Source organism: Telmatherina bonti (assembly GCF_933228915.1).
Source record: "Telmatherina bonti genome assembly, chromosome: 12".
NCBI classification, from domain to species: domain Eukaryota; kingdom Metazoa; phylum Chordata; class Actinopteri; order Atheriniformes; family Telmatherinidae; genus Telmatherina; species Telmatherina bonti.
The window spans coordinates 2,831,571-2,854,837 of NC_136610.1; the positions used below are offsets into that span (position 1 = coordinate 2,831,571).

General features: G+C 45.9%; 1 protein-coding gene across 1 annotated transcript in view; it reads right to left on the bottom strand.

The window, feature by feature from the left end:
* Positions 1-21,906, bottom strand: part of LOC306763032 (F-BAR and double SH3 domains protein 1-like) — a gene marked incomplete at both ends in the record, with an annotated part of 87,214 nt that extends 65,308 nt beyond the window's left edge. The window contains 6 exons of the mRNA XM_079249700.1: positions 664-800; positions 907-1,051; positions 12,170-12,243; positions 14,425-14,470; positions 14,586-14,683; positions 21,886-21,906. Coding sequence (XP_079105826.1) covers positions 664-800; positions 907-1,051; positions 12,170-12,243; positions 14,425-14,470; positions 14,586-14,683; positions 21,886-21,906 — 521 coding nt within the window. The remainder of the gene's footprint in view (positions 1-663; positions 801-906; positions 1,052-12,169; positions 12,244-14,424; positions 14,471-14,585; positions 14,684-21,885) is intronic.
* Positions 21,907-23,267: the final 1,361 nt, after the last annotated feature.

Here is a 23,267-nt window from a genome sequence, read left to right on the forward strand (position 1 = left end):
GTGATTTTCCTATATTTTCTAACCAATATATGTTCTTCAGATACATGGGCGGAACCATGGACACCGGCTGGTTCTCTAAAAACTGGCACCATTTAGTTTACATCATAGACACCAGAATGCTTAGTCTGGAAGTTCACCAATGATAAATGAACACACACAACCAATAACAATCATAATTTGTAGCACGCGTAACTTATCAATGCCCGCTACACTGGCTAAAAACAGCTGACGTGTGCTAACTCTACTGAGTCGGTTTCCATAGCCTCAAACAAATCATCGGATCTATAACTGTCAACAGAGCTAGACTAGCAGGCTGCAGTATACATTAGAATAATAACAGAATAACTTAATACTTACGGCTATGCAAATTACTCTGTGCTGGGACCGTCACCGCTGAGGTCATCCCTGCTATCGTTCAACTCTGGAAAATTGGTCGAAAGTCCTTCCTCTTCCGCTACACCAGCAACATGGCGTTGATCTAGTGTGCCAAGTGTTCATCATTTCACCCTAGCTTTTTGGACTATCTTGGAACTCTCAGTGCACTGAGTTTGTTGCTTAAATGACAGCGCAAACGCACTACGTACTTCAACATAGAGCTCAAAGTCGTGTTAGTGCACTGACTGACACCCCAGGTTTCTCCACTCCAGCCTCAAACACACTCACCTGGCCTGAGCGTCAGCAGCTTTCTCTCTGGCTACGCAGGTGATGTGACTAAGCTGGTGGTACCTCTTCCTGACCTGGTGCAATTCCCGCAGTGTATCCACCACCTCAGCGTGAACCCTCTGCAGTCGATCCAGCCCCTGATAACCACACACACACCAGGATCTTTCACTCAGCCATCACTGTCTACGCCATGACTTCATCAACAGTAGCCTAGGTGGGTTTGATGCTTGTGTATGAACTCACCCTTTTACTTCGAATGTCCTTTGCATTGTGGAAACTTCTGGAAGCTTGTCCAATCAGTGTGCGGTATTCCTCTGCAGCGCTGAGTCGTGTGGTGGCACACTGAGCTGTAGCGTCGACCACCGCCCGCCACACACCAAACACACTCCTGAAACATGAGAACCATCTGAACATACCAGTTTCTGTTGGCTTCACCTCCATTAAACAGGCAAACATTTTCCTCACATCTGTCCCAGTACTGTAACTGGGACAGATGCAGAAGAAGAGCAGCATTAGCAGACGTCTCCTTCAGGAAGGTTTTGCAGATTTCAGCAAGACGACGCAGTCTTCCAGGCTGCTGCTCTTCTTCTGCATCTGTCCCAGTTACAGTACAAACAGATCAACCCTGATCCCCACTGCACCTCCCCTTCCTCATTCTCCTCATCTCCACCTCCCCTTCCTCATTCTCCTCATCTCCACCTCCCCTTCCTCATTCTCCTCATCTCCACCTCCCCTTCCTCATTCTCCTCATCTCCACCTCCCCTTCCTCATTCTCCTCATCTCCACCTCCCCTTCCTCATTCTCCTCATCTCCACCTCCTCTTCCTCATTCTCCTCACCTCCACCTCCCCTGCCTCATTCTCCTCATCTCCACCTCCCCTTCCTCATTCTCCTCATCTCCACCTCCCCTTCCTCATTCTCCTCACCTCCCCACCTCCCCTTCCAGGAAGGGGATGCTCCTACAATATCTTAGACGTTTTCTATTTCAATAAAACTACGCATGAGGCACTGATAGGCTCTCCCCTTCTGATTGACATAATTTTTTACCAACTGCATTGTTCCATTGTCCTTCCTTAGCCAATAATATCCACTGAGTGTTAACCCAAGTGGTCTGATAATCACACACTGTTCCTCTTCCAGACCTGCGATGTGTGTGTTAGAGCATACACTTATTACTGTTGCAGTACTAATGTGGGATAAAAACCTAACTTCTTCTTGCTTGTCTTTATTAGTCTGTCATCTGAGTGGAAACCCAGCAGCTCTTCAGATGAAGAAGGACCAGCTCCTTGCAGAGGAGGAGGAAGAGGGACAACAGTGGAGGGAAGAAGCAGCAGTAGCAGGGGAGAGTCATACACTCCAGGTTTGGAAAGCTGGCATGGTGTTGATGAGGCCGATATAATACCACCTCAGCCTACATTCCTGCTCTTCAGACCACCAGGACTCCTGTTAATCATCACAGCTACATTTCCTGCCCTCCAACTTTTTTACTTATTTTTACACAAACACTCTTTATGAGACAATCGTTCAAAACACAAATACCCACTAATATGTCAATTGTATTGTGTTATGGTGTTTTAATTGTTCCATTTTGTTTATATTACATAACATGGCATTTTATTGTTTACATATATAAAAATAATGACCATTTAACTTATTCTGACTCTTTTATTATAATTCACAATAGAAAAAATGAGGTTTTTAGTGTGTTTATGCATCACCTGGTGAATTTCAATAATGCTTAAAGTAAATATGACTATACAGCAGGGTTCCTCTTGATGCCACCTTTTATTAGAGTCTCATTGATGACTGTATGTTGAATTCTTCTGGAGTTACAGCTTATCAGAGTTGGAATTATCCCAAGTGGTCATTTGGAGACTCCAAATAGCCAATTTAGGGAGCGCATGAACATACTTACAGTAAAGCACTCATAGAATAGTCATTTTGGCTGTTATTGTCACCAAATTTTAACTGGTAATAGGCAAGGTTTCATGCTACAGCTACATTTGATTTTCCAGTCCATATCTCTATGTGTCCATGTGAGCATATTGACAAAATAGAAGAAAAAATAAGGCGAGGGAAAAAACTTTAATTTCCTTGTGTTCCAACTTCAACAACTTTATGCTGGTTACAGTTAGGGCTGCACGGTGGTGCAGTGGTTAGCACTGTGGCCTCACAGCAAGAAGGTCACTGGTTCAATCCTTGGCTGGTTTGGTCAGTGGCCTTTCTGTGTGGAGTTTGCATGTTCTCCCCGTGTATGCGTGGGTTCTCTCTGGGTACTCCAGCTTCCTCCCACCATCCAAAGACATGCATGGTTAATTGGTCACTCTAAATTGCCCCTAGGAGTGAGTGTGAGCATGAGTGTGGTTGTTTGTCTCTCTGTGTGTGGCCCTGCAATGGACTGGCAAGCTGTCCAGGGTGTACCCTGCCTGTCACCCAAAGCCAGCTGGGATAGGCTCCAGCTTCCCCGCGACCCTGAATTGGAACAAGCGGTTCAGAATATGAATGAATGGTTACAGTTACAAAAGATTTGAAAGCTCAGGGTAAAACTTTAAAGTGTTGTCCTTTATAAGGAAACCATGCTTTTAATGTACTCCAAAGGATTTAAGAACAGCATTTAATTTAATTTGGGTATGTCTGTTTAGGCATTTTTGGCATTTTCGGGGGTGACTGTTAAGAGGTTAAATAACACTTTTTATATTTGAGCCCAGAGAAGCCCACATCCTGAAGCCTTGGGGGTGGGGGAAAAGCTCATGTTCTAGTGTTTTCCAAGGTAAAGCTAAGTCTGCATCAAACTAGTATTTTAGAGAATGTAATATAAACTCCCAATAATATAGCTTGAAATTCGGGCATGCCCATCCACCATGGAGTTTATCCCGTTGCAATGTTAACCACTTGATTCATAGTTTCCTCCCATTCCAGGTGAACTTTTTAAGCTTTGATTCTAGTATCTGCCAGTAGCCTGCCAGTGGTGGCATTGGAAGCAGAACTAATCAAATTTATACGTGGAAGAAGATTCTTTTTTTTATTGTAACCTTTCTGGTAGTCATGGATGATGGGAATGGTGACCCTACAAGGTCATCCCCTAACCCTAACCCTTTCCTCAGAATAGATGAGAAATTATTTCTGCCTATTACCTGGATAAAAGGGCTTATTTTAACACCTAGATATGTCACTTCTTGCACCACCAGTAAACTAGAATGGAGGTTTAACATCATCAAATCAGTATTCAACAGCATTAAAATTGATTGAGAGTAGTTGTAGCCAGAAATTGTACCAAATTGTTAAATGATTTTTAGAACATTTTAGAACAACATGGAAAGGACCATTCCAATTTTAAGAGGTAAATAAGTGTATCATCAGCGTACAAAGATACGGAGTGTGATGTGGACCCTATTTTAATTGGAATTAGTAATGTGCTTTGTTGTATGTATTGGGCCAGTGGTTCAAGGGACAAATTAAAGTTGAGGAGGAAGCTGGGCACCCTTGTCTAGAACCAAGGTGAACATCTGTAACCCCCCTTGCAGAGGAATTAGAATATAGTACTTGTATCATTTTGATCAAATTTAGGCCAAATTTGAAATTTTCAGGACATTCTACAATTATCTCCACTTCAGGTGATCAATTGCCTTTTCAGCATCAAGAAAGAAAAGTCCACAGGGTAGGTCAGACTTTTAGTTTCTGAGATAATACAAGAACAAGAGCCGGCGGACATTATCTGATGCTAATCGTCCATTAAGGAAACCTGTCTGATCTGGATTGATTAATTTCCCAAAGACTTTATCAAGATGCTTGGCAATAACTTTGGAAAAAAAAACTTTAGATCTACATTAATTACTGATATTGGGCGATAGCTTGGATAGCTCTGGGAATCCTTCCCTGGTTTGGGGAGTACCAAAATAAATGCTGTGTTTAGGTCCCTGTGAGAAAAACACTTTTTTCTACAGTTGAATTTATAGTATCTAGCCAAATTGGTCCTAGAATATTCTGACGTATTGGGCATGTATCACCCCACAAAGCCTTCGGCCACATGGCTCAGAAAACAAAGGGTCCTGAGTCTCACTACAAATCCCAGCATGCACAGCCATTCACACCAATGTGTGAAAAGAGGGGTGTAAGACAATGCTAATTGGCCCTCAGTCAATTAGCACCACTAATTGGCCGAGGGCCCACTTTTACTGCAGGGTCTCCCACCAACATCACTGAGACTTTAAAAGCCCCAGTTACGAAGACCACTCTGTCTTTCCACTGCTTCTTGCATCAGAGACAAGTTGCAACTGTTATCTGCCTTTCCTCACTGGACGAGTCAAGGCCCCATTGGATCCAACAAAGATTTGCTGTTTGTGTATCCGGCAATTCTTCCTTAAGCTTGCTGTTTGTGTATCCAGCAATTCTTTACAAGGGTTAGCTGTTTGTGTATCCGGCAACCCTTTAAGGTACCTGAAATCGTCAACGTTACTGCTACTACCAGAGGGATCATCTCTACAGAACCAAGGCCTGCTGCAAGACCTACTCTGCAAGTGCTTCCGGATCCAGAATTACGTAGGATTAAAGAGGACTTTTCGCTGTTACCGAAAACAGTGCCAAGTAAGAGGTTTCTGTGTCTGAGCAGAGATAGTTTAAGAGAGTGATTTCCTTTCCTTTACTATTGTTAAGGGACCATATTAACTAATGGTCTAGCTAATGAAAGGGGGACAGCGCAATCTCCCTTTGATTTGTGTTGTTTTTGCTGCTGCTGGTTTGGTTATTGTGTTTATATTTGTTTCTGAGTTTATCTACATTTATCTAATTTCTGTCACAATCAGCCTTGCTTCCTCCAACATTGCTGCTTGCCACACCCCTAATCAGTTCATTGCTCTCATGCCTGACCTTCCAGCACTCCGACCACAATTGCCTGCCCGTTACCGACCTGATCCGTCCCCGACTTCCGCTTCCTGCCTTGCCCTTGGAGCCTGCTCCCCAGTGGTTACTGGGTTTCTGTCCTGGAGGACCCCCAACCGTGAGTTGTGGATTTTCACTCAGCTTGTTGTGCTAGGTGTCAACTCTGTCGGCCCAGAGGAAAGTTGCTCTGCTCTGCTCTGCTCATTGGGAACCAGAGTTCAACTCCAGCACCGAACCTCACCAAGTGGCTAAAATAAAGACTGTTAACCTGCCCAGATCTCTTGTGCTGCTTTTGGGTCCTTTCTCCAATCATTTCAATTTCTGGAGTGAAAACTGAGCTCATTGTTATGTAAACCTCTTGAAAAATCTGTGTTACCTTTCTAAATTCCAGCCACAACCATGGGAGCTGATCTCATGTTTGTGCCTGTGTTAGGACCTCAGAACTGCCAATTCAAGTAATTTTTTTTACTGCTTTCATCTCCTACTTCTCTACTTTCCTTTGTCTCCCTCAAAGTTCCAGAGACCTGAGAATCTTAAGACCACATGGCTATCTGCCATTTTGTCCTTCTTCCTGTCAGCCATTTTGTAATCTGCTAAATTAACATTAGCACCGGCTAAATTAACATTAGCATCAAACGGCTAACGCTACCTGAAGCTTGAGCTTCCTCTTTCCTGTTGAGTGTCTGCCATCTTGTTCTCCTTCCTGTCAGCCATTTTAGTAATCTGCTAAATTAACATTAGCATTGGTTAGGCTAACATCAGCATTGAACGGCTGAATGCTAGCTGAAGTTCAAGCTTCCTCTTTCCTGTTGAGTGTCCACCACTTTGCAATCTGCTAAATTAGACGTTCTATTCTAGATTGCACCGTCTGATGGAGGCAAATTGTCATGCTCTGACTTGCAATCTTAACTTTTTAAAGTAAAAACTCTTCTCACATAGATATTAGCTCAAATTAGGTCTTTTTTTCTGAGGATTTCATACCAGTTCGGAGGGTGCCCTGCAAGGAAGATTTTTCTACATATTTTTGGTACTCTCACGGCATGTTGTGTTGAGTCTCCATGGCAACAAAAGACTTGTTTACAATTGTGATCAACTAATTAAACTCTCCCAAATCAGGATTATCAGCGAAACAACACATCAAATCCCGATGGAGTTGAAAAGAAAGAGAAGAGGATGCAGGATGAGACTGAGGAGAAAACGATGGAGATTTAAACCATATCTACCAACCGTTGTTATGGGTAATGTGAGATCGCTAGCTAACAAAACGGACAAGCTCGAGATGCTAACAAGGTCTCAGAAAGAATACAGAGAGTGCAGTATTATGTGCTTCACCGAGACATGGCTGCATGAACACATCCCTGACTGTAATGTGTCTGTACCGGGCTTTAAAACGGTCCGTGCAGACCGCAGTAGACAACACAGCGGAAAGCTAAAGGGTGGTGGAATTGCAGTGCTGGTTAACCAGCGTTGGTGTCATCCTGGACATGTTACTGTCAAGGAGAAGATATGCACAAGGGACATGGAACTGTTAGCTGTGAGCTTCCGTCCATATTATTTACCCAGAGAGTTTACCTGTGTTATTCAGGTAGCGGTTTATATAATACCTGGTACCGCACCAGACACAGCCTGTGATGTCATCAGCTCCATCGTTGCTCGGCTACAAACACAGCATCCAAACTCATTCATGGTGATCTCCGGAGACTTCAACAACGTCTCCCTCTCTGCAACTCTACCAACATTCCAGCAGTTTGTCAGCTGCTCCACCAGAGAAAATAAGATCTTGGACTTATTTTATGCAAATATGAATAATGGATGCAGTTGTTCTGCCCTGCCTCCTTTAGGAAGATCTGACCATAATCTGGTTCTTCTCACCTCCACCTACAAGCCCATCGTTCAGCAGCAACCAGTCATCACAAAGACTATCAAAATTTGGTCTGCTGAAGCTGAAGATGCTCTTAGAGGAGGCTTTGAGGCTACAGACTGGAACGTCCTCTGTGAACCTCATGGAGACGACATCAACGCCATGACTGAGTGTTCTTAGTCCAATTCAGGGTCGCAGCTTCCCCGCGACCCTGAATTGGAATAAGCGGTTCGGAAAATGAATGAATGAATGAATGCCTTAACCATTTTATTAATATATTTTTGTAGTTAGATTAACAAAATTTTAGCATAGGAAATTTGAGTGCATCACATTGATTGAACCAATTGATGTTAACCTGTTGATGAAAATCTGTTTAATAAATTCTGGTGTATCTTCAACGGAAGTCGTCTGTGCTTATTTTGCAGTCGTCTGTGTCAAATTGCCAGTGACAAAGCCAGTGCTTTATCTCCGCCTTCACTGCTGACTCTTGAGACTGAGGCATTGTTCAGTATCTTTGTTCCTGACTTGTCAGGTGGTGCCCCAAACTTTGGTTTACTTGGCAAATCTAACATACATCCTCAACACTTGTCTATAGACATCTGTTGATGAGAGTCAAATGCTGAACAATTCCTGTTGAGTTCCCTTTATTAATTAAACTGCTCTGTGTAGTTCATCTAACGTTATGACTACATCCTCAGATTCATCATCTGACAGCACAGGTCATTTCAGGTTGCCAAAAAAAGAATCAAAAGAGTCCTGTAAGAATTGGTCTTTCGAAGAGTAGAGAGCCTCAAACATTATGTAAATGTATTACTAATATCTGCTGTTTGTTAACCAGCCCATTCACCGGACATTTAATAAAGGAAATACTGAATTGGTTTTCTTGTTTCAGTGTCAATGCAAGGAGATGACTGAGTTTGCTGCTGTCACTTTAATAACTATGTTTGGTGATGTCCATAAGAAATTCAATGCATTGTCTCAATATATCATCTAACTCAGACCTAAGATTTGCTGCCACCTTGTTACTACAATTGTCCTTAAGCTCCCTCTCTAATTTATCGCAAGTCTTTTCCAATTGGGTTATCTTTTGTGTTCTACTCCGTTTAGGATTAGAAACCAAATGCATTGTGGCGCATAAAGCCTTTGATAGCTAGCAGAACAGTCGCTTTGTCTGAAACTGAGTCTGTATTAATACTAATAAATTCCACAAGTTTATGTCTAACCTGAGCACTGTATTTTTCATCATTCAACAGAGTTTTATTAAATCTCCACCTGGACGGGTTACCTTGTGAGAAGTCAAAATTAAATAAGGTCATACATACATTCTGATCGGCGATATTACGAAGCAAGAGTACCATCTTATCTACAGTTGGAGTTACATCTGGGGTGGAAAAAAATATAATCTACTCCTGAGAACATTGTATGCTGGGGGGATGTTGGGAATTTCAGTTGTTATAATATTTTCAGTTCATATTATGATAATCTTTTATTAATCTTGTTCTTCATTAATGTTCATGTACAAGTTAAAAGTTTTTCCTCTGTGTGCTGTTTGGATAAACAGGACATTCCAGTGACATGCAAGGTCAGAGTAGTCTGACTAAACTTGATAAACATTTGGTTCCTATCAGGATGGTGTCTTTAAGAAGAGCACACATATGCATTGGACTTTTGAACCAAGCAAACACGCACACACACAGTCTGTGCAAACACATTCACATGGACTGAAGTTACACACACATGCGTGCACGTTTGTGCACCTAACACACATTGATTTGTATCAACTTGTATGAATGTCATGTGGTACCTTTCAATAAAATGCAAGTGGTTTGTTGAAGGTCGAGTTTGCTGGGTTGTAGCACCCGACCGGGTGAACTCCCTTGCAAGACAAGAACGCCTCGTCTGGTTTCCTGCTTATTAATAATTATTGTGTTAAAGATGTTAAGGGTTTAAACTTAACAGGGGAAAAATAATTGTGAGGCTGTTTTGTGGATGCAGAGCTAGAGTAATGAGGAAGGCTCAAAAAATTTAAAACAGGTGGAGGTACAAGACATTTCTAAATGCCAACTCGCTGCAGAATAAGTGCAATGAACTGGAGGAACCAACAGCTGTACAGAGAGTGTAGCTTGATCTGTTTGTCGGAGTCTTGGCTGCATAACAACATGCCGGACTAATGTGTGGATCTAACAAGCTTCACATCTGTGCGTGCCAACGTGGAGAGGAGTGGAAAGAGGAGAGGTCGGGGTGTTATCCTGTTCTTGACAGTCAGAGAGAGAGTTTGCTGTCCAGACATTGAACTGCTTTCTGTTGGTTTCTGAGCATCCGATATGCTACAGAGCATTCCATACATCGTTGTTGTTTTGGTTTATATTTCCCCCCCAGAGCAGTGCCGACAGTAGCATGTGTCGTCATACATGACACGGTTGCTCGGATACAAAATCAACACCCGGAGGCGTTCATCGTTTGGCAGATTTAAACTAAGTCTCTCTGACATCATGCCTGACTGATTTTGTACAGTATGTGGACTATTCAACACGTGGAAAGAAGACTCTAGATCTGCTGTATGCCAATCGGAAGGAAGTATACAGGTCCCTTTCACCAGTGGGCAGATCTGATCACAACATGGTCTATCTTCAACCCACATACAAACCTTGTGTACAAAAACTTCCTTTTATCACCAGAACCTTCAGGAAGTGGTCACCAGAGGTAATGGATGCACTGAGGGACTGTTTTGGCTGCACTGACTCAGCTGTATTGCTGGAGGAGCAGGACTTGGACAGGAATGTTGACACCATTACAGAATACATAAGTTTCTGGAGAGACACTGTGATTCCAGTCAGGACTGTTAGGTTCCATCCTCATTGTAAACCATGGATAACCAGTGCCATCATAGGTCTCCTGAACAAAAAAAAAGAGGGCATTCCAGTCAGGGGGCAAGAAAAAGCAGAAGAATGTGCAGCAGGAGCTTAAAAGGTCTCTGAGGCATGCCAAGCTGGAGTACAAAAGGAAGGTGGAAAACCAACTGGGAAAACAAAGACATCAAAAAGGTGTGGAGGGGAATGAAGACCATCACTGGCTACATCATCCTCTATAGAATGACAACTGTCATTCTATAGAGGATGATGTAGACAAAGCCAGTTTCCTCAACCAGTACTATGTCAGGTTTGGCAATGCTGTGCCCACCTTCAAGGGTGCCCCTTTCACCTCTGCAGCTGTTTCCTCCACCCTAGACTCCAGCACAGGCCCCAACCGCACAGGCAACAACTCTTGTTTTATATCTTAGTACTGGTCACCTGTTTTAGTTTGTAATTTTCCTTGTTTAGTTGTCTCATGCCTGGTTCATTAGTCCACCTGTGTCTCATTTAGATCCTGTGGATTTATACCCCTTGGTTTCTGTTCCTCATTACTGGTTCATTTTGTTATCTTTCTGTGTTCCTGTGTCAAGTATTTGGCAATAAACATCTACATTCAGCCTTCCTGCCTCCAGCTCCTGCTCTTGGGTCCACCTCCACCACTCATCATGACAGTCAGGGGGAACAGGCCCCAGCATGTCCGGAGCGGCAAAGTGCAGCCCTGCCGGGCACTGGTCGCCCAGGGCAGATAGAACATGGGCCCCATGCCCCCTCTACACACCTTCACTCATCCCGTCAAGCAACCCCCTACCCAACCCCCATATTCACATATTCTCCCTTACACACACCCCATCACACCCACCCCCACCTCCACTCACCCACTCCTCACTAGCGGGGTAGGAGAGTGGTATGGGGATTTAGGTCCAGAGGGAAGTGAGCTTCCCTCCAGAAGTAGAGCCGCCAGTGGCAGGTTTGCCATTTTCATGGGTTTAGCAGGGTCTGTGTTTGCGAGTTCAAGATAATGTGAAAGGTGCCCTTGTAGCCAAAAGATTCCACAGGTTGAACACTCACACGTGCACGCCCACATGCACTCATCTTCCCATCTGCTTCCTACTAAATGTTGCTGATGACTCTCTGTAGGTATGTTTAATACCGGTTGGTATTGTAATTGTTATTTTATTAATTCATTTACTTTTTTTACTTTTATTTTTCATTTTGTTGTCTGTTTTTGAATATTGTCACTATCCTACTTATGTCTTGTTGTATTTTTTCAGTACTTTATATTGTTTTGCAAATACGGTAACTTTAGCAGCTTAGACACGCCTTTCTTTTCTCTCTCTCTTTTTCCTCCTTTCATTTCCTCTTTTCTTTCCTCTTTCCCTGCCAGGTCCAGCTCGGCCATATCAAGACTGACGATGATTGCAAAATGATAAAAGGAAAATAAATTAAATAAACAAAATAAAATGATTATTATAATAATAAAAATATTCAGATTATCAAGGGCAGCTATATACATGAGATGTCTCCCTTGACAGAGCAAATCTGTCTGGCAAAAATATGGCACGCAGATTGCTGTTCTGTATGCTGAGATGCTGAACAGGACAGGTTAAAAAAAATAAATTAAAAAAAAAAAAAAAAGATTCCACTTCCACACTGACAGGACTTGCCTTGCAATAAAAAAAAAAAATAAATCAGGTGGACTTTGGGGTTAGATCTATCCAAAACTCTGTAACCATGGTAACAATTGGTCAGAATGCAACAGTTTGCATTTTACTGTCTCAGCATTGTGGTGTTTAGGAAAGAGTTTAGTCGATTAGACTTTTCACATTGTTTAATCAGAGCAGGTAGACAATATATCATCAGAATGTGTATCGGGAAGGTGTGTAGGGTAGTGCATAGCACTGTGTGTGGTCTGTTACCCAGAAGTGATGTCGTCTGTATTTCCTCGTTGCCAGTCTCTCTTTTGGTATTGAACAGCTAATCTCTGAAGAGCCTGCAAAACATTACAACCACCTGATTTCTTATCTAAGCTCAGATCAAAGTATGGACATATGAATATTCTGGAGTCACTGTTTCAATATCTTCCAGTTACAATACTGGATTTGATACAATAAATCATCAAATTCTATTAAACAGACTCAGGTGTTTGGTGAGCCTCTCAGGTACTGGTCTCAAGTGGTTTTATTTTCAACCTTTCAGATCAACAAGTATGGTTACATGCTCCTCAGGAATCTATCAAATAAAATGTGGCGTTCACCAAGGATCAATCCTAAGCCCAGTACTTTTTAATCTACACATTAGCATTTGGGGACGTCATCAGGAGACAACACTGATTTCCACAGCTTTTATATATATATATATATATGTATATATATATGTATGTATATATATATATATATATATATATATATATATATATATATATATATATATATATATATATATATATATATATATATAAAAGAGACAAAAAATGAGCCAAATATTGGAGCAATTTACTGTACACAGAGACTGTACTTAAAAAAAGATGGACGAGGCCTCTGTGACGTCACAAGTAGGTTTCTAAGGGGCTTACTTGAAGCTCATTGGGCAGTTCCTACCATCGACATCTTGGCAGCGTCAGGTGTGTTGTCTCTCCCAGAAAATACAAAAATGGGGAAAGAGGTGGTGCTGAGAGGGGGGCTGTGAGTTTGGGCATGGATGAATGACATCTGTCGAACTCCAACCTGCCTGTAGCTAAGAACTATCTGAGCTAACAGGAGCTAACCAGTGGGTAAGCAAGCCAAAGCTAAATCACACTGTTAACTGTCCCTAAATATGCAGAATTTCTAAACAGAGAAGTTAGAAAGCTGTCGTGAAGGTAAACCTGACATTTTAAACCTCAAATGGATGGCTGAGGGGGGAACTGTAGTTTTTGGCACATCTGCATAGGCTTCACTTTTAAGTTGCTGCTTGGAATTTTGCAGCAACATCTTCTGCTAACAGAGAAGAGTAAACAATACATGCTTTAATGTTGCTCACCAAAAGTCTTGAATAACACCAGAAAAAGTTAATAGACTTATTGAGAGTTGCTTTTTCTGTCTCTAGAGGGGTCTGAAAACCACTAAATGATGTGCAAAGTTTTTTGCTGTTTTTTGGTGAGAGAAAATGATTCTGCAGCCAGGTCTGGTCCAGAGGTCAGCAGACCAGTTCCCACCGGTGGTCCCTGGAGCCCACTAGAAAGCAGAGGTGATCGAGCTCCGTGAGCCAGTCTCCCTCTGTCTGTCCGGTCCATCCCATCTTCAGGATAGTTTAAGTCTAAACTGAAAGCCATCTCTTCTCCTTGGCTTTACAATGCTAGCTAAATGTAGTGTTTGTTTTTGTTATTTTTATTTTATTTATTTTATTTGTGCCTTTTGACTGGAGTTGTTATCATGAAGCACTTTGGTCAAATTGTTATATGTGCCCAATAAATACATTTTGAACTGGATAGAAATTAATGTTTTTCTTTGCTCTGTTAAATTAACAATTACAGATTGTTAATTTTTATTCATTATTCATCAATTTTATGTTGGAGAGCTTACTGTTTTAGGAATATTTGGCTGCAACATAGAGTAGAACCTGCAGCCCTGGGTCAACTCTGTGGATTTTAAACTAGAAAAATACAAATGAACTGATTCTACAGTTCTCCATTTCTCTCTCTGTCATCTGCTTAGAGAATTCTGTAGAGATATTTGTCCTCATTCTTTCAGCATAGCGCTGAGTTTTTCCACATACATCCACATTTATCAGATGTTTACGCACACATGCTTAAGGAATTCTCCACCAATGTGCAGAAACACAGAGCTGACACTGTTTTCCTGAAATGCCTCACTTACATTTCTGCAGACAAGTTTCATCAATCAAATTTTCACAAAGAAAATCTCTCCTGGATCAGCCTCATGTCCCACTTCGACAAGGTTTCCTTCTTGGCTTTGGGCCTTTGAATTGTTTGTGCACTCGCCTGAAACTAAAGCTTGATTTAGGTGTTTTCTTCAGATTTGGATCTGGTCACAGTTTTTCTTGTTTTCATGTGGTTTTTAACCACCATGAAAAGCCCTAATGTGGAGCTCAGATCAATAAATTATGAGCATTTCCAGTAAACAATAGGAAGGATCAGTGACAGTAAGACTGGACTGAAATAGAATTTGCCCACCTGACCGTACTCCTTCTCTATAGCTGCTCTTTGCTTACTGAAAGACCTGAAAGACACAAGTCATGTTGCATCTTGCAGATTAACAGTTTCGATCCAGTGTTTTTAAACTGATCCATATCTGACTGGTGCAGATTTTGTCAGCCCGGTGAACCCCAGCTTACCTGATCTCCTCCAGTAGCTCCATGTCCTGATGCTGTTTGGTCTGCAGTTTACTGAGCTGCTCTGAGAACACGAGCTTCAGCTGTTGGCTCTCCTTCATCTGAACACACATTTGTATCATCAGCAAATGTTTTACGACCTACAAGCCAGATGAAAAGAACAGATCTTGTTCTCGTGCCCAGAGTTCTATTATAACGTTTAAGGAAACAAACAACTTTATCCAAAATCTCAACAGTGTTTCCATATTTTCAGGCAGAATTCGAATTGAAACTCATTGACGTTTTCATCCAGCAGTTAAATTAGGCCTCGATACTTGAGTCAATCTATCCGGAGCTTCAAAAAATGTTTCCGATCATCAGGCAGCTATTGGAGGGCTGGTCCTCCAGAACTTCTGGCCACAAACAGCTCATTTCTTTCATTTGCTGAACGCATTACTGTGTGGAGATGAAGATGAGCAGAGTCCACCATCATGTTTAACAAACCAGAACTCAGGAGGTCTCAGGAGACAGACGGGATAGAGGTGGAGACAGAAGACGTCTCAGGAGACAGACAGGATAGAGGTGGAGACAGAAGACGTCTCAGGAGACAGACGGGCTAGAGGTGGAGACAGAAGACGTCTCAGGAGACAGACGGACTAGAGGTGGAGACAGAAGACGTCTCAGGAGACAGACGGGATAGAGGTGGAGACAGAAGACGTCTCAGGAGACAGACGGGATAGAGGTGGAGACAGAAGACGTCTCAGGAGACAGACGGGATAGAGGTGGAGACAGAAGACGTCTCAGGAGACAGACGGACTAGAGGTGGAGACAGAAGACGTCTCAGGAGACAGACGGACTAGAGGTGGAGACAGAAGACGTCTCAGGAGACAGACGGACTAGAGGTGGAGACAGAAGACGTCTCAGGAGACAGACGGACTAGAGGTGGAGACAGAAGACGTCTCAGGAGACAGACGGGATAGAGGTGGAGACAGAAGACGTCTCAGGAGACAGACGGGCTAGAGGTGGAGACAGAAGACGTCTCAGGAGACAGACGGGATAGAGGTGGAGACAGAAGACGTCTCAGGAGACAGACGGGCTAGAGGTGGAGACAGAAGACGTCTCAGGAGACAGACGGGCTAGAGGTGGAGACAGAAGACGTCTCAGGAGACAGACGGGCTAGAGGTGGAGACAGAAGACGTCTCAGGAGACAGACGGGCTAGAGGTGGAGACAGAAGACGTCTCAGGAGACAGACGGACTGGAGGTGGAGACAGAAGACGTCTCAGGAGACAGACGGACTGGAGGTGGAGACAGAAGACGTCTCAGGAGACAGACGGGCTAGAGGTGGAGACAGAAGACGTCTCAGGAGACAGACGGACTGGAGGTGGAAACAGAAGACGTCTCAGGAGACAGACGGGCTAGAGGTGGAGACAGAAGACGTCTCAGGAGACAGACGGGATAGAGGTGGAGACAGAAGACGTCTCAGGAGACAGACGGACTGGAGGTGGAGACAGAAGACGTCTCAGGAGACAGACGGGCTAGAGGTGGAGACAGAAGACGTCTCAGGAGACAGACGGGATAGAGGTGGAGACAGAAGACGTCTCAGGAGACAGACGGGCTAGAGGTGGAGACAGAAGACGTCTCAGGAGACAGACGGGCTAGAGGTGGAGACAGAAGACGTCTCAGGAGACAGACGGGATAGAGGTGGAGACAGAAGACGTCTCAGGAGACAGACGGGCTAGAGGTGGAGACAGAAGACGTCTCAGGAGACAGACGGGATAGAGGTGGAGACAGAAGACGTCTCAGGAGACAGACGGGCTAGAGGTGGAGACAGAAGACGTCTCAGGAGACAGACGGGCTAGAGGTGGAGACAGAAGACGTCTCAGGAGACAGACGGACTGGAGGTGGAGACAGAAGACGTCTCAGGAGACAGACGGGCTGGAGGTGGAGACAGAAGACGTCTCAGGAGACAGACGGGCTAGAGGTGGAGACAGAAGACGTCTCAGGAGACAGACGGGCTAGAGGTGGAGACAGAAGACGTCTCAGGAGACAGACGGGATAGAGGTGGAGACAGAAGACGTCTCAGGAGACAGACGGGCTAGAGGTGGAGACAGAAGACGTCTCAGGAGACAGACGGGCTAGAGGTGGAGACAGAAGACGTCTCAGGAGACAGACGGGATAGAGGTGGAGACAGAAGACATCTCAGGAGACAGACGGACTGGAGGTGGAGACAGAAGACGTCTCAGGAGACAGACGGGCTAGAGGTGGAGACAGAAGACGTCTCAGGAGACAGACGGGCTAGAGGTGGAGACAGAAGACGTCTCAGGAGACAGACGGGCTAGAGGTGGAGACAGAAGACGTCTCAGGAGACAGACGGGCTAGAGGTGGAGACAGAAGACGTCTCAGGAGACAGACGGGCTAGAGGTGGAGACAGAAGACGTCTCAAGAGACAGACGGGCTGGAGGTGGAGACAGAAGACGTCTCAGGAGACAGACGGGCTAGAGGTGGAGACAGAAGACGTCTCAGGAGACAGACGGGCTAGAGGTGGAGACAGAAGACGTCTCAGGAGACAGACGGACTGGAGGTGGAGACAGAAGACGTCTCAGGAGACAGACGGACTGGAGGTGGAGACAGAAGACGTCTCAGGAGACAGACGGGCTAGAGGTGGAGACAGAAGACGTCTCAGGAGACAGACGGGATAGAGGTGGAGACAGAAGACATCTCAGGAGACAGACGGACTGGAGGTGGAGACAGAAGACGTCTCAGGAGACAGACGGGCTAGAGGTGGAGACAGAAGACGTCTCAGGAGACAGACGGGCTAGAGGTGGAGACAGAAGACGTCTCAGGAGACAGACGGGCTAGAGGTGGAGACAGAAGACGTCTCAGGAGACAGACGGACTGGAGGTGGAGACAGAAGACGTCTCAGGAGACAGACGGGATAGAGGTGGAGACAGAAGACGTCTCAGGAGACAGACGGGCTAGAGGTGGAGACAGAAGACGTCTCAGGAGACAGACGGGATAGAGGTGGAGACAGAAGACGTCTCAGGAGACAGACGGGCTAGAGGTGGAGACAGAAGACGTCTCAGGAGACAGACGGGCTAGAGGTGGAGACAGAAGACGTCTCAGGAGACAGACGGGATAGAGGTGGAGACAGAAGACGTCTCAGGAGACAGACGGACTGGAGGTGGAGACAGAAGACGTCTCAGGAGACAGACGGGATAGAGGTGGAGACAGAAGACGTCTCAGGAGACAGACGGGCTAGAGGTGGAGACAGAAGACGTCTCAGGAGACAGACGGGCTAGAGGTGGAGACAGAAGACGTCTCAGGAGACAGACGGGCTAGAGGTGGAGACAGAAGACGTCTCAGGAGACAGACGGGATAGAGGTGGAGACAGAAGACGTATCAGGAGACAGACGGGCTAGAGGTGGAGACAGAAGACGTCTCAGGAGACAGACGGGCTAGAGGTGGAGACAGAAGACGTCTCAGGAGACAGACGGGATAGAGGTGGAGACAGAAGACGTATCAGGAGACAGACGGGCTAGAGGTGGAGACAGAAGACGTCTCAGGAGACAGACGGACTGGAGGTGGAGACAGAAGACGTCTCAGGAGACAGACGGGATAGAGGTGGAGACAGAAGACGTCTCAGGAGACAGACGGGCTAGAGGTGGAGACAGAAGACGTCTCAGGAGACAGACGGGCTAGAGGTGGAGACAGAAGACGTCTCAGGAGACAGACGGGATAGAGGTGGAGACAGAAGACGTCTCAGGAGACAGACGGACTGGAGGTGGAGACAGAAGACGTCTCAGGAGACAGACGGGATAGAGGTGGAGACAGAAGACGTCTCAGGAGACAGACGGGCTAGAGGTGGAGACAGAAGACGTCTCAGGAGACAGACGGGCTAGAGGTGGAGACAGAAGACGTCTCAGGAGACAGACGGGCTAGAGGTGGAGACAGAAGACGTCTCAGGAGACAGACGGGATAGAGGTGGAGACAGAAGACGTATCAGGAGACAGACGGGCTAGAGGTGGAGACAGAAGACGTCTCAGGAGACAGACGGGCTAGAGGTGGAGACAGAAGACGTCTCAGGAGACAGACGGACTGGAGGTGGAGACAGAAGACGTCTCAGGAGACAGACGGACTGGAGGTGGAGACAGAAGACGTCTCAGGAGACAGACGGGATAGAGGTGGAGACAGAAGACGTCTCAGGAGACAGACGGGCTAGAGGTGGAGACAGAAGACGTATCAGGAGACAGACGGGCTAGAGGTGGAGACAGAAGACGTCTCAGGAGACAGACGGGCTAGAGGTGGAGACAGAAGACGTCTCAGGAGACAGACGGACTGGAGGTGGAGACAGAAGACGTCTCAGGAGACAGACGGACTGGAGGTGGAGACAGAAGACGTCTCAGGAAACAGACGGGCTAGAGGTGGAGACAGAAGACGTCTCAGGAGACAGACGGGATAGAGGTGGAGACAGAAGACGTCTCAGGAGACAGACGGGCTAGAGGTGGAGACAGAAGACGTCTCAGGAGACAGACGGGCTAGAGGTGGAGACAGAAGACGTCTCAGGAGACAGACGGGATAGAGGTGGAGACAGAAGACGTCTCAGGAGACAGACGGACTGGAGGTGGAGACAGAAGACGTCTCAGGAGACAGACGGACTGGAGGTGGAGACAGAAGACGTCTCAGGAGACAGACGGACTGGAGGTGGAGACAGAAGACGTCTCAGGAGACAGACGGACTGGAGGTGGAGACAGAAGACGTCTCAGGAAACAGACGGGCTAGAGGTGGAGACAGAAGACGTCTCAGGAGACAGACGGACTGGAGGTGGAGACAGAAGACGTCTCAGGAGACAGACGGACTGGAGGTGGAGACAGAAGACGTCTCAGGAGACAGACGGGATAGAGGTGGAGACAGAAGACGTCTCAGGAGACAGACGGGATAGAGGTGGAGACAGAAGACGTCTCAGGAGACAGACGGGCTAGAGGTGGAGACAGAAGACGTCTCAGGAGACAGACGGACTGGAGGTGGAGACAGAAGACGTCTCAGGAGACAGACGGACTGGAGGTGGAGACAGAAGACGTCTCAGGAGACAGACGGGCTAGAGGTGGAGACAGAAGACGTCTCAGGAGACAGACGGGATAGAGGTGGAGACAGAAGACGTCTCAGGAGACAGACGGACTGGAGGTGGAGACAGAAGACGTCTCAGGAGACAGACGGGATAGAGGTGGAGACAGAAGACGTCTCAGGAAACAGACGGACTGGAGGTGGAGACAGAAGACGTCTCAGGAAACAGACGGGCTAGAGGTGGAGACAGAAGACGTCTCAGGAGACAGACGGACTGGAGGTGGAGACAGAAGACGTCTCAGGAGACAGACGGACTGGAGGTGGAGACAGAAGACGTCTCAGGAGACAGACGGGATAGAGGTGGAGACAGAAGACGTCTCAGGAGACAGACGGGCTAGAGGTGGAGACAGAAGACGTCTCAGGAGACAGACGGGCTAGAGGTGGAGACAGAAGACGTCTCAGGAGACAGACGGACTGGAGGTGGAGACAGAAGACGTCTCAGGAGACAGACGGACTGGAGGTGGAGACAGAAGACGTCTCAGGAGACAGACGGGCTAGAGGTGGAGACAGAAGACGTCTCAGGAGACAGACGGGATAGAGGTGGAGACAGAAGACATCTCAGGAGACAGACGGACTGGAGGTGGAGACAGAAGACGTCTCAGGAGACAGACGGGCTAGAGGTGGAGACAGAAGACGTCTCAGGAGACAGACGGACTGGAGGTGGAGACAGAAGACGTCTCAGGAGACAGACGGGCTAGAGGTGGAGACAGAAGACGTCTCAGGAGACAGACGGGATAGAGGTGGAGACAGAAGACATCTCAGGAGACAGACGGACTGGAGGTGGAGACAGAAGACGTCTCAGGAGACAGACGGGCTAGAGGTGGAGACAGAAGACGTCTCAGGAGACAGACGGGCTAGAGGTGGAGACAGAAGACGTCTCAGGAGACAGACGGGATAGAGGTGGAGACAGAAGACGTCTCAGGAGACAGACGGGCTAGAGGTGGAGACAGAAGACGTCTCAGGAGACAGACGGGCTAGAGGTGGAGACAGAAGACGTCTCAAGAGACAGACGGGCTGGAGGTGGAGACAGAAGACGTCTCAGGAGACAGACGGGCTAGAGGTGGAGACAGAAGACGTCTCAGGAGACAGACGGGCTAGAGGTGGAGACAGAAGACGTCTCAGGAAACAGACGGACTGGAGGTGGAGACAGAAGACGTCTCAGGAGACAGACGGACTGGAGGTGGAGACAGAAGACGTCTCAGGAGACAGACGGGCTAGAGGTGGAGACAGAAGACGTCTCAGGAGACAGACGGGATAGAGGTGGAGACAGAAGACGTCTCAGGAAACAGACGGACTGGAGGTGGAGACAGAAGACGTCTCAGGAGACAGACGGGATAGAGGTGGAGACAGAAGACGTCTCAGGAGACAGACGGGCTAGAGGTGGAGACAGAAGACGTCTCAGGAGACAGACGGGATAGAGGTGGAGACAGAAGACGTCTCAGGAGACTGTGAGGAGAATGAATTCTCAGGTTTATTGACTTCCTATTTTATAAAATAATAAAAGACAGTTGGTGACATGACGCTGTATAAATGCTGCATTATGACCAAAAGTACAGCTGATATAAAAATACCTTGCCTTTAATAAATATTTATCAGATTTTGATTTTCTCTGAAAACAAAAAAACACATTAATTCAATAAAAATGATTAAATGATCCATTTTTTTTCTGTTGTAACTACCATAAAGCTGATCAGCCCCTTCCATTCTTGGTAATCCCATTTCAACCTCTGCATACATTTTTACCAGCGTCATCTGAACAGTTTGCTTCTAATACTCTCCTAACAGCACAATAAATGTGTTCTAAAAATCTTCCACAAATACCAGTAGAATATGGTTTAATGTGGAGGTGGGTGTGGGGTGAGTAGTGGAAGTCTGAAGACGATGAAATCTGAGTTCTGGCTTAAGTGTCAGCAGAACGGGATCTTCGGATACAGCTGCAAACAGTTTGATGCCATTTTATTGCTTTGTAAACCTTTAACATCCACTCCAAAACCTGCTCAAATCCCCGAAGTTGTGGTTAAACTAAGACATTTTTATTTGTTTCCAGATCTCTGCCGCAACAATCTGACCTGAAGGACACTGAAAATCCGCTACTTTGATTTCTGGTGAAAGGGGAAAACCTACCAAGATATCAGATTGTTTGGGAGCTATAAGTATTGCTGACAATGTAAATATAACATGAACAGAAATAACTTGACTCACCTTCCTGGGTGGCGGCTGCATGTCTGGATGCTCACAGTCCGACTTCTGCAAGTTACTTTGTTTCAGCTCCGACTTTCTCTCACATATTAAACCCCCCCTCGCCTCTCCATCTCTCTCTCTCCCTCTGTCTTTCTCTACCTCCCTCCTCTCTATCGCTTTACAATATTTTCAAAACTATTCGGAGACCCATACACTTATATATGCTTTACACACACACACACGTTATATATACACACACATATATATAGATATTTATATATATAGATTCTCTCTCTCTCTCTCTCTCTCTCTCTCTCTCTATTTATATATATATATATATATATATATATATATATATATATAGAGAGAGAGAGAGAGAGAGAGAGAGAGAGAGATACACACACACACACACACACATATATATATATATATAGAGAGAGAGAGAGAGAGATACACACACACACACACACACACACACACATATATATATATATATATAGAGAGAGAGAGAGAGAGAGAGAGAGATAACACACACACACTCATTCATTCATACATACACTGCTCAGAAAAATAAAGGGAACACTAAAGTAACATGTTGTAGATCTGAATGAATAAAATATTTTCTGTTTCTGTTTCTGAGGGATCTCCTCCCAGACCTGGACTAAAGCATCTGCCAACTCCTGGACAGTCTGTGGTGCAACTTGGCGTTGGTGGATGGAGCGAGACATGATGTCCCAGATGTTCTCAGCTGGATCCAGGTCTGGGGAACGGGCGGGCCGGTCCAGAACATCAATGCCTTGGTGTTGCAGGAACTGCTGACACACTCCAGCCACATGAGGTCTAGCATTGTCTTGCATTAGGAGGAACCCAGGGCCAACCGCACCAGCATATGGTCCCACAAGGGGTCTGAGGATCTCATCTCGGTACCTAATGGCAGTCAGGCTACCTCTGGCGAGCACATGGAGGGCTGTGCTGCCCTCCAAAGAAATGCCCCCCCACACTATTACTGACCCACTGCCAAACCGGTCATGCTGGAGGATGTTGCAGGCAGCAGAACGTTCTCCACGGCGTCTCCAGACTCTGTCACGTCTGCCACATGTGCTCAGTGTGAACCTGCTTCCATCTGTGAAGAGCTCAGGGCGCCAGTGGAGTATTTACCAATCTTGGTGTTCTCTGGCAAATGCCAAACATCTTGCACGGTGTTGGGCTGTAAACACAACCCCCACCTGTGGACGTCGGGCCGTCATACCACCCTCATGTCCCGAGGTGGGGAGCTGCTGACCTCAACTCGGGACGTTGTGGGTCGGTGGAAGGAATACTTCGAAGACCTCCTCAATCCTACCAACATGTCTTCCGATGAGGAAGCAGAGCTGGTGGACTCAGGGGTGGACTCTCCTATCTCT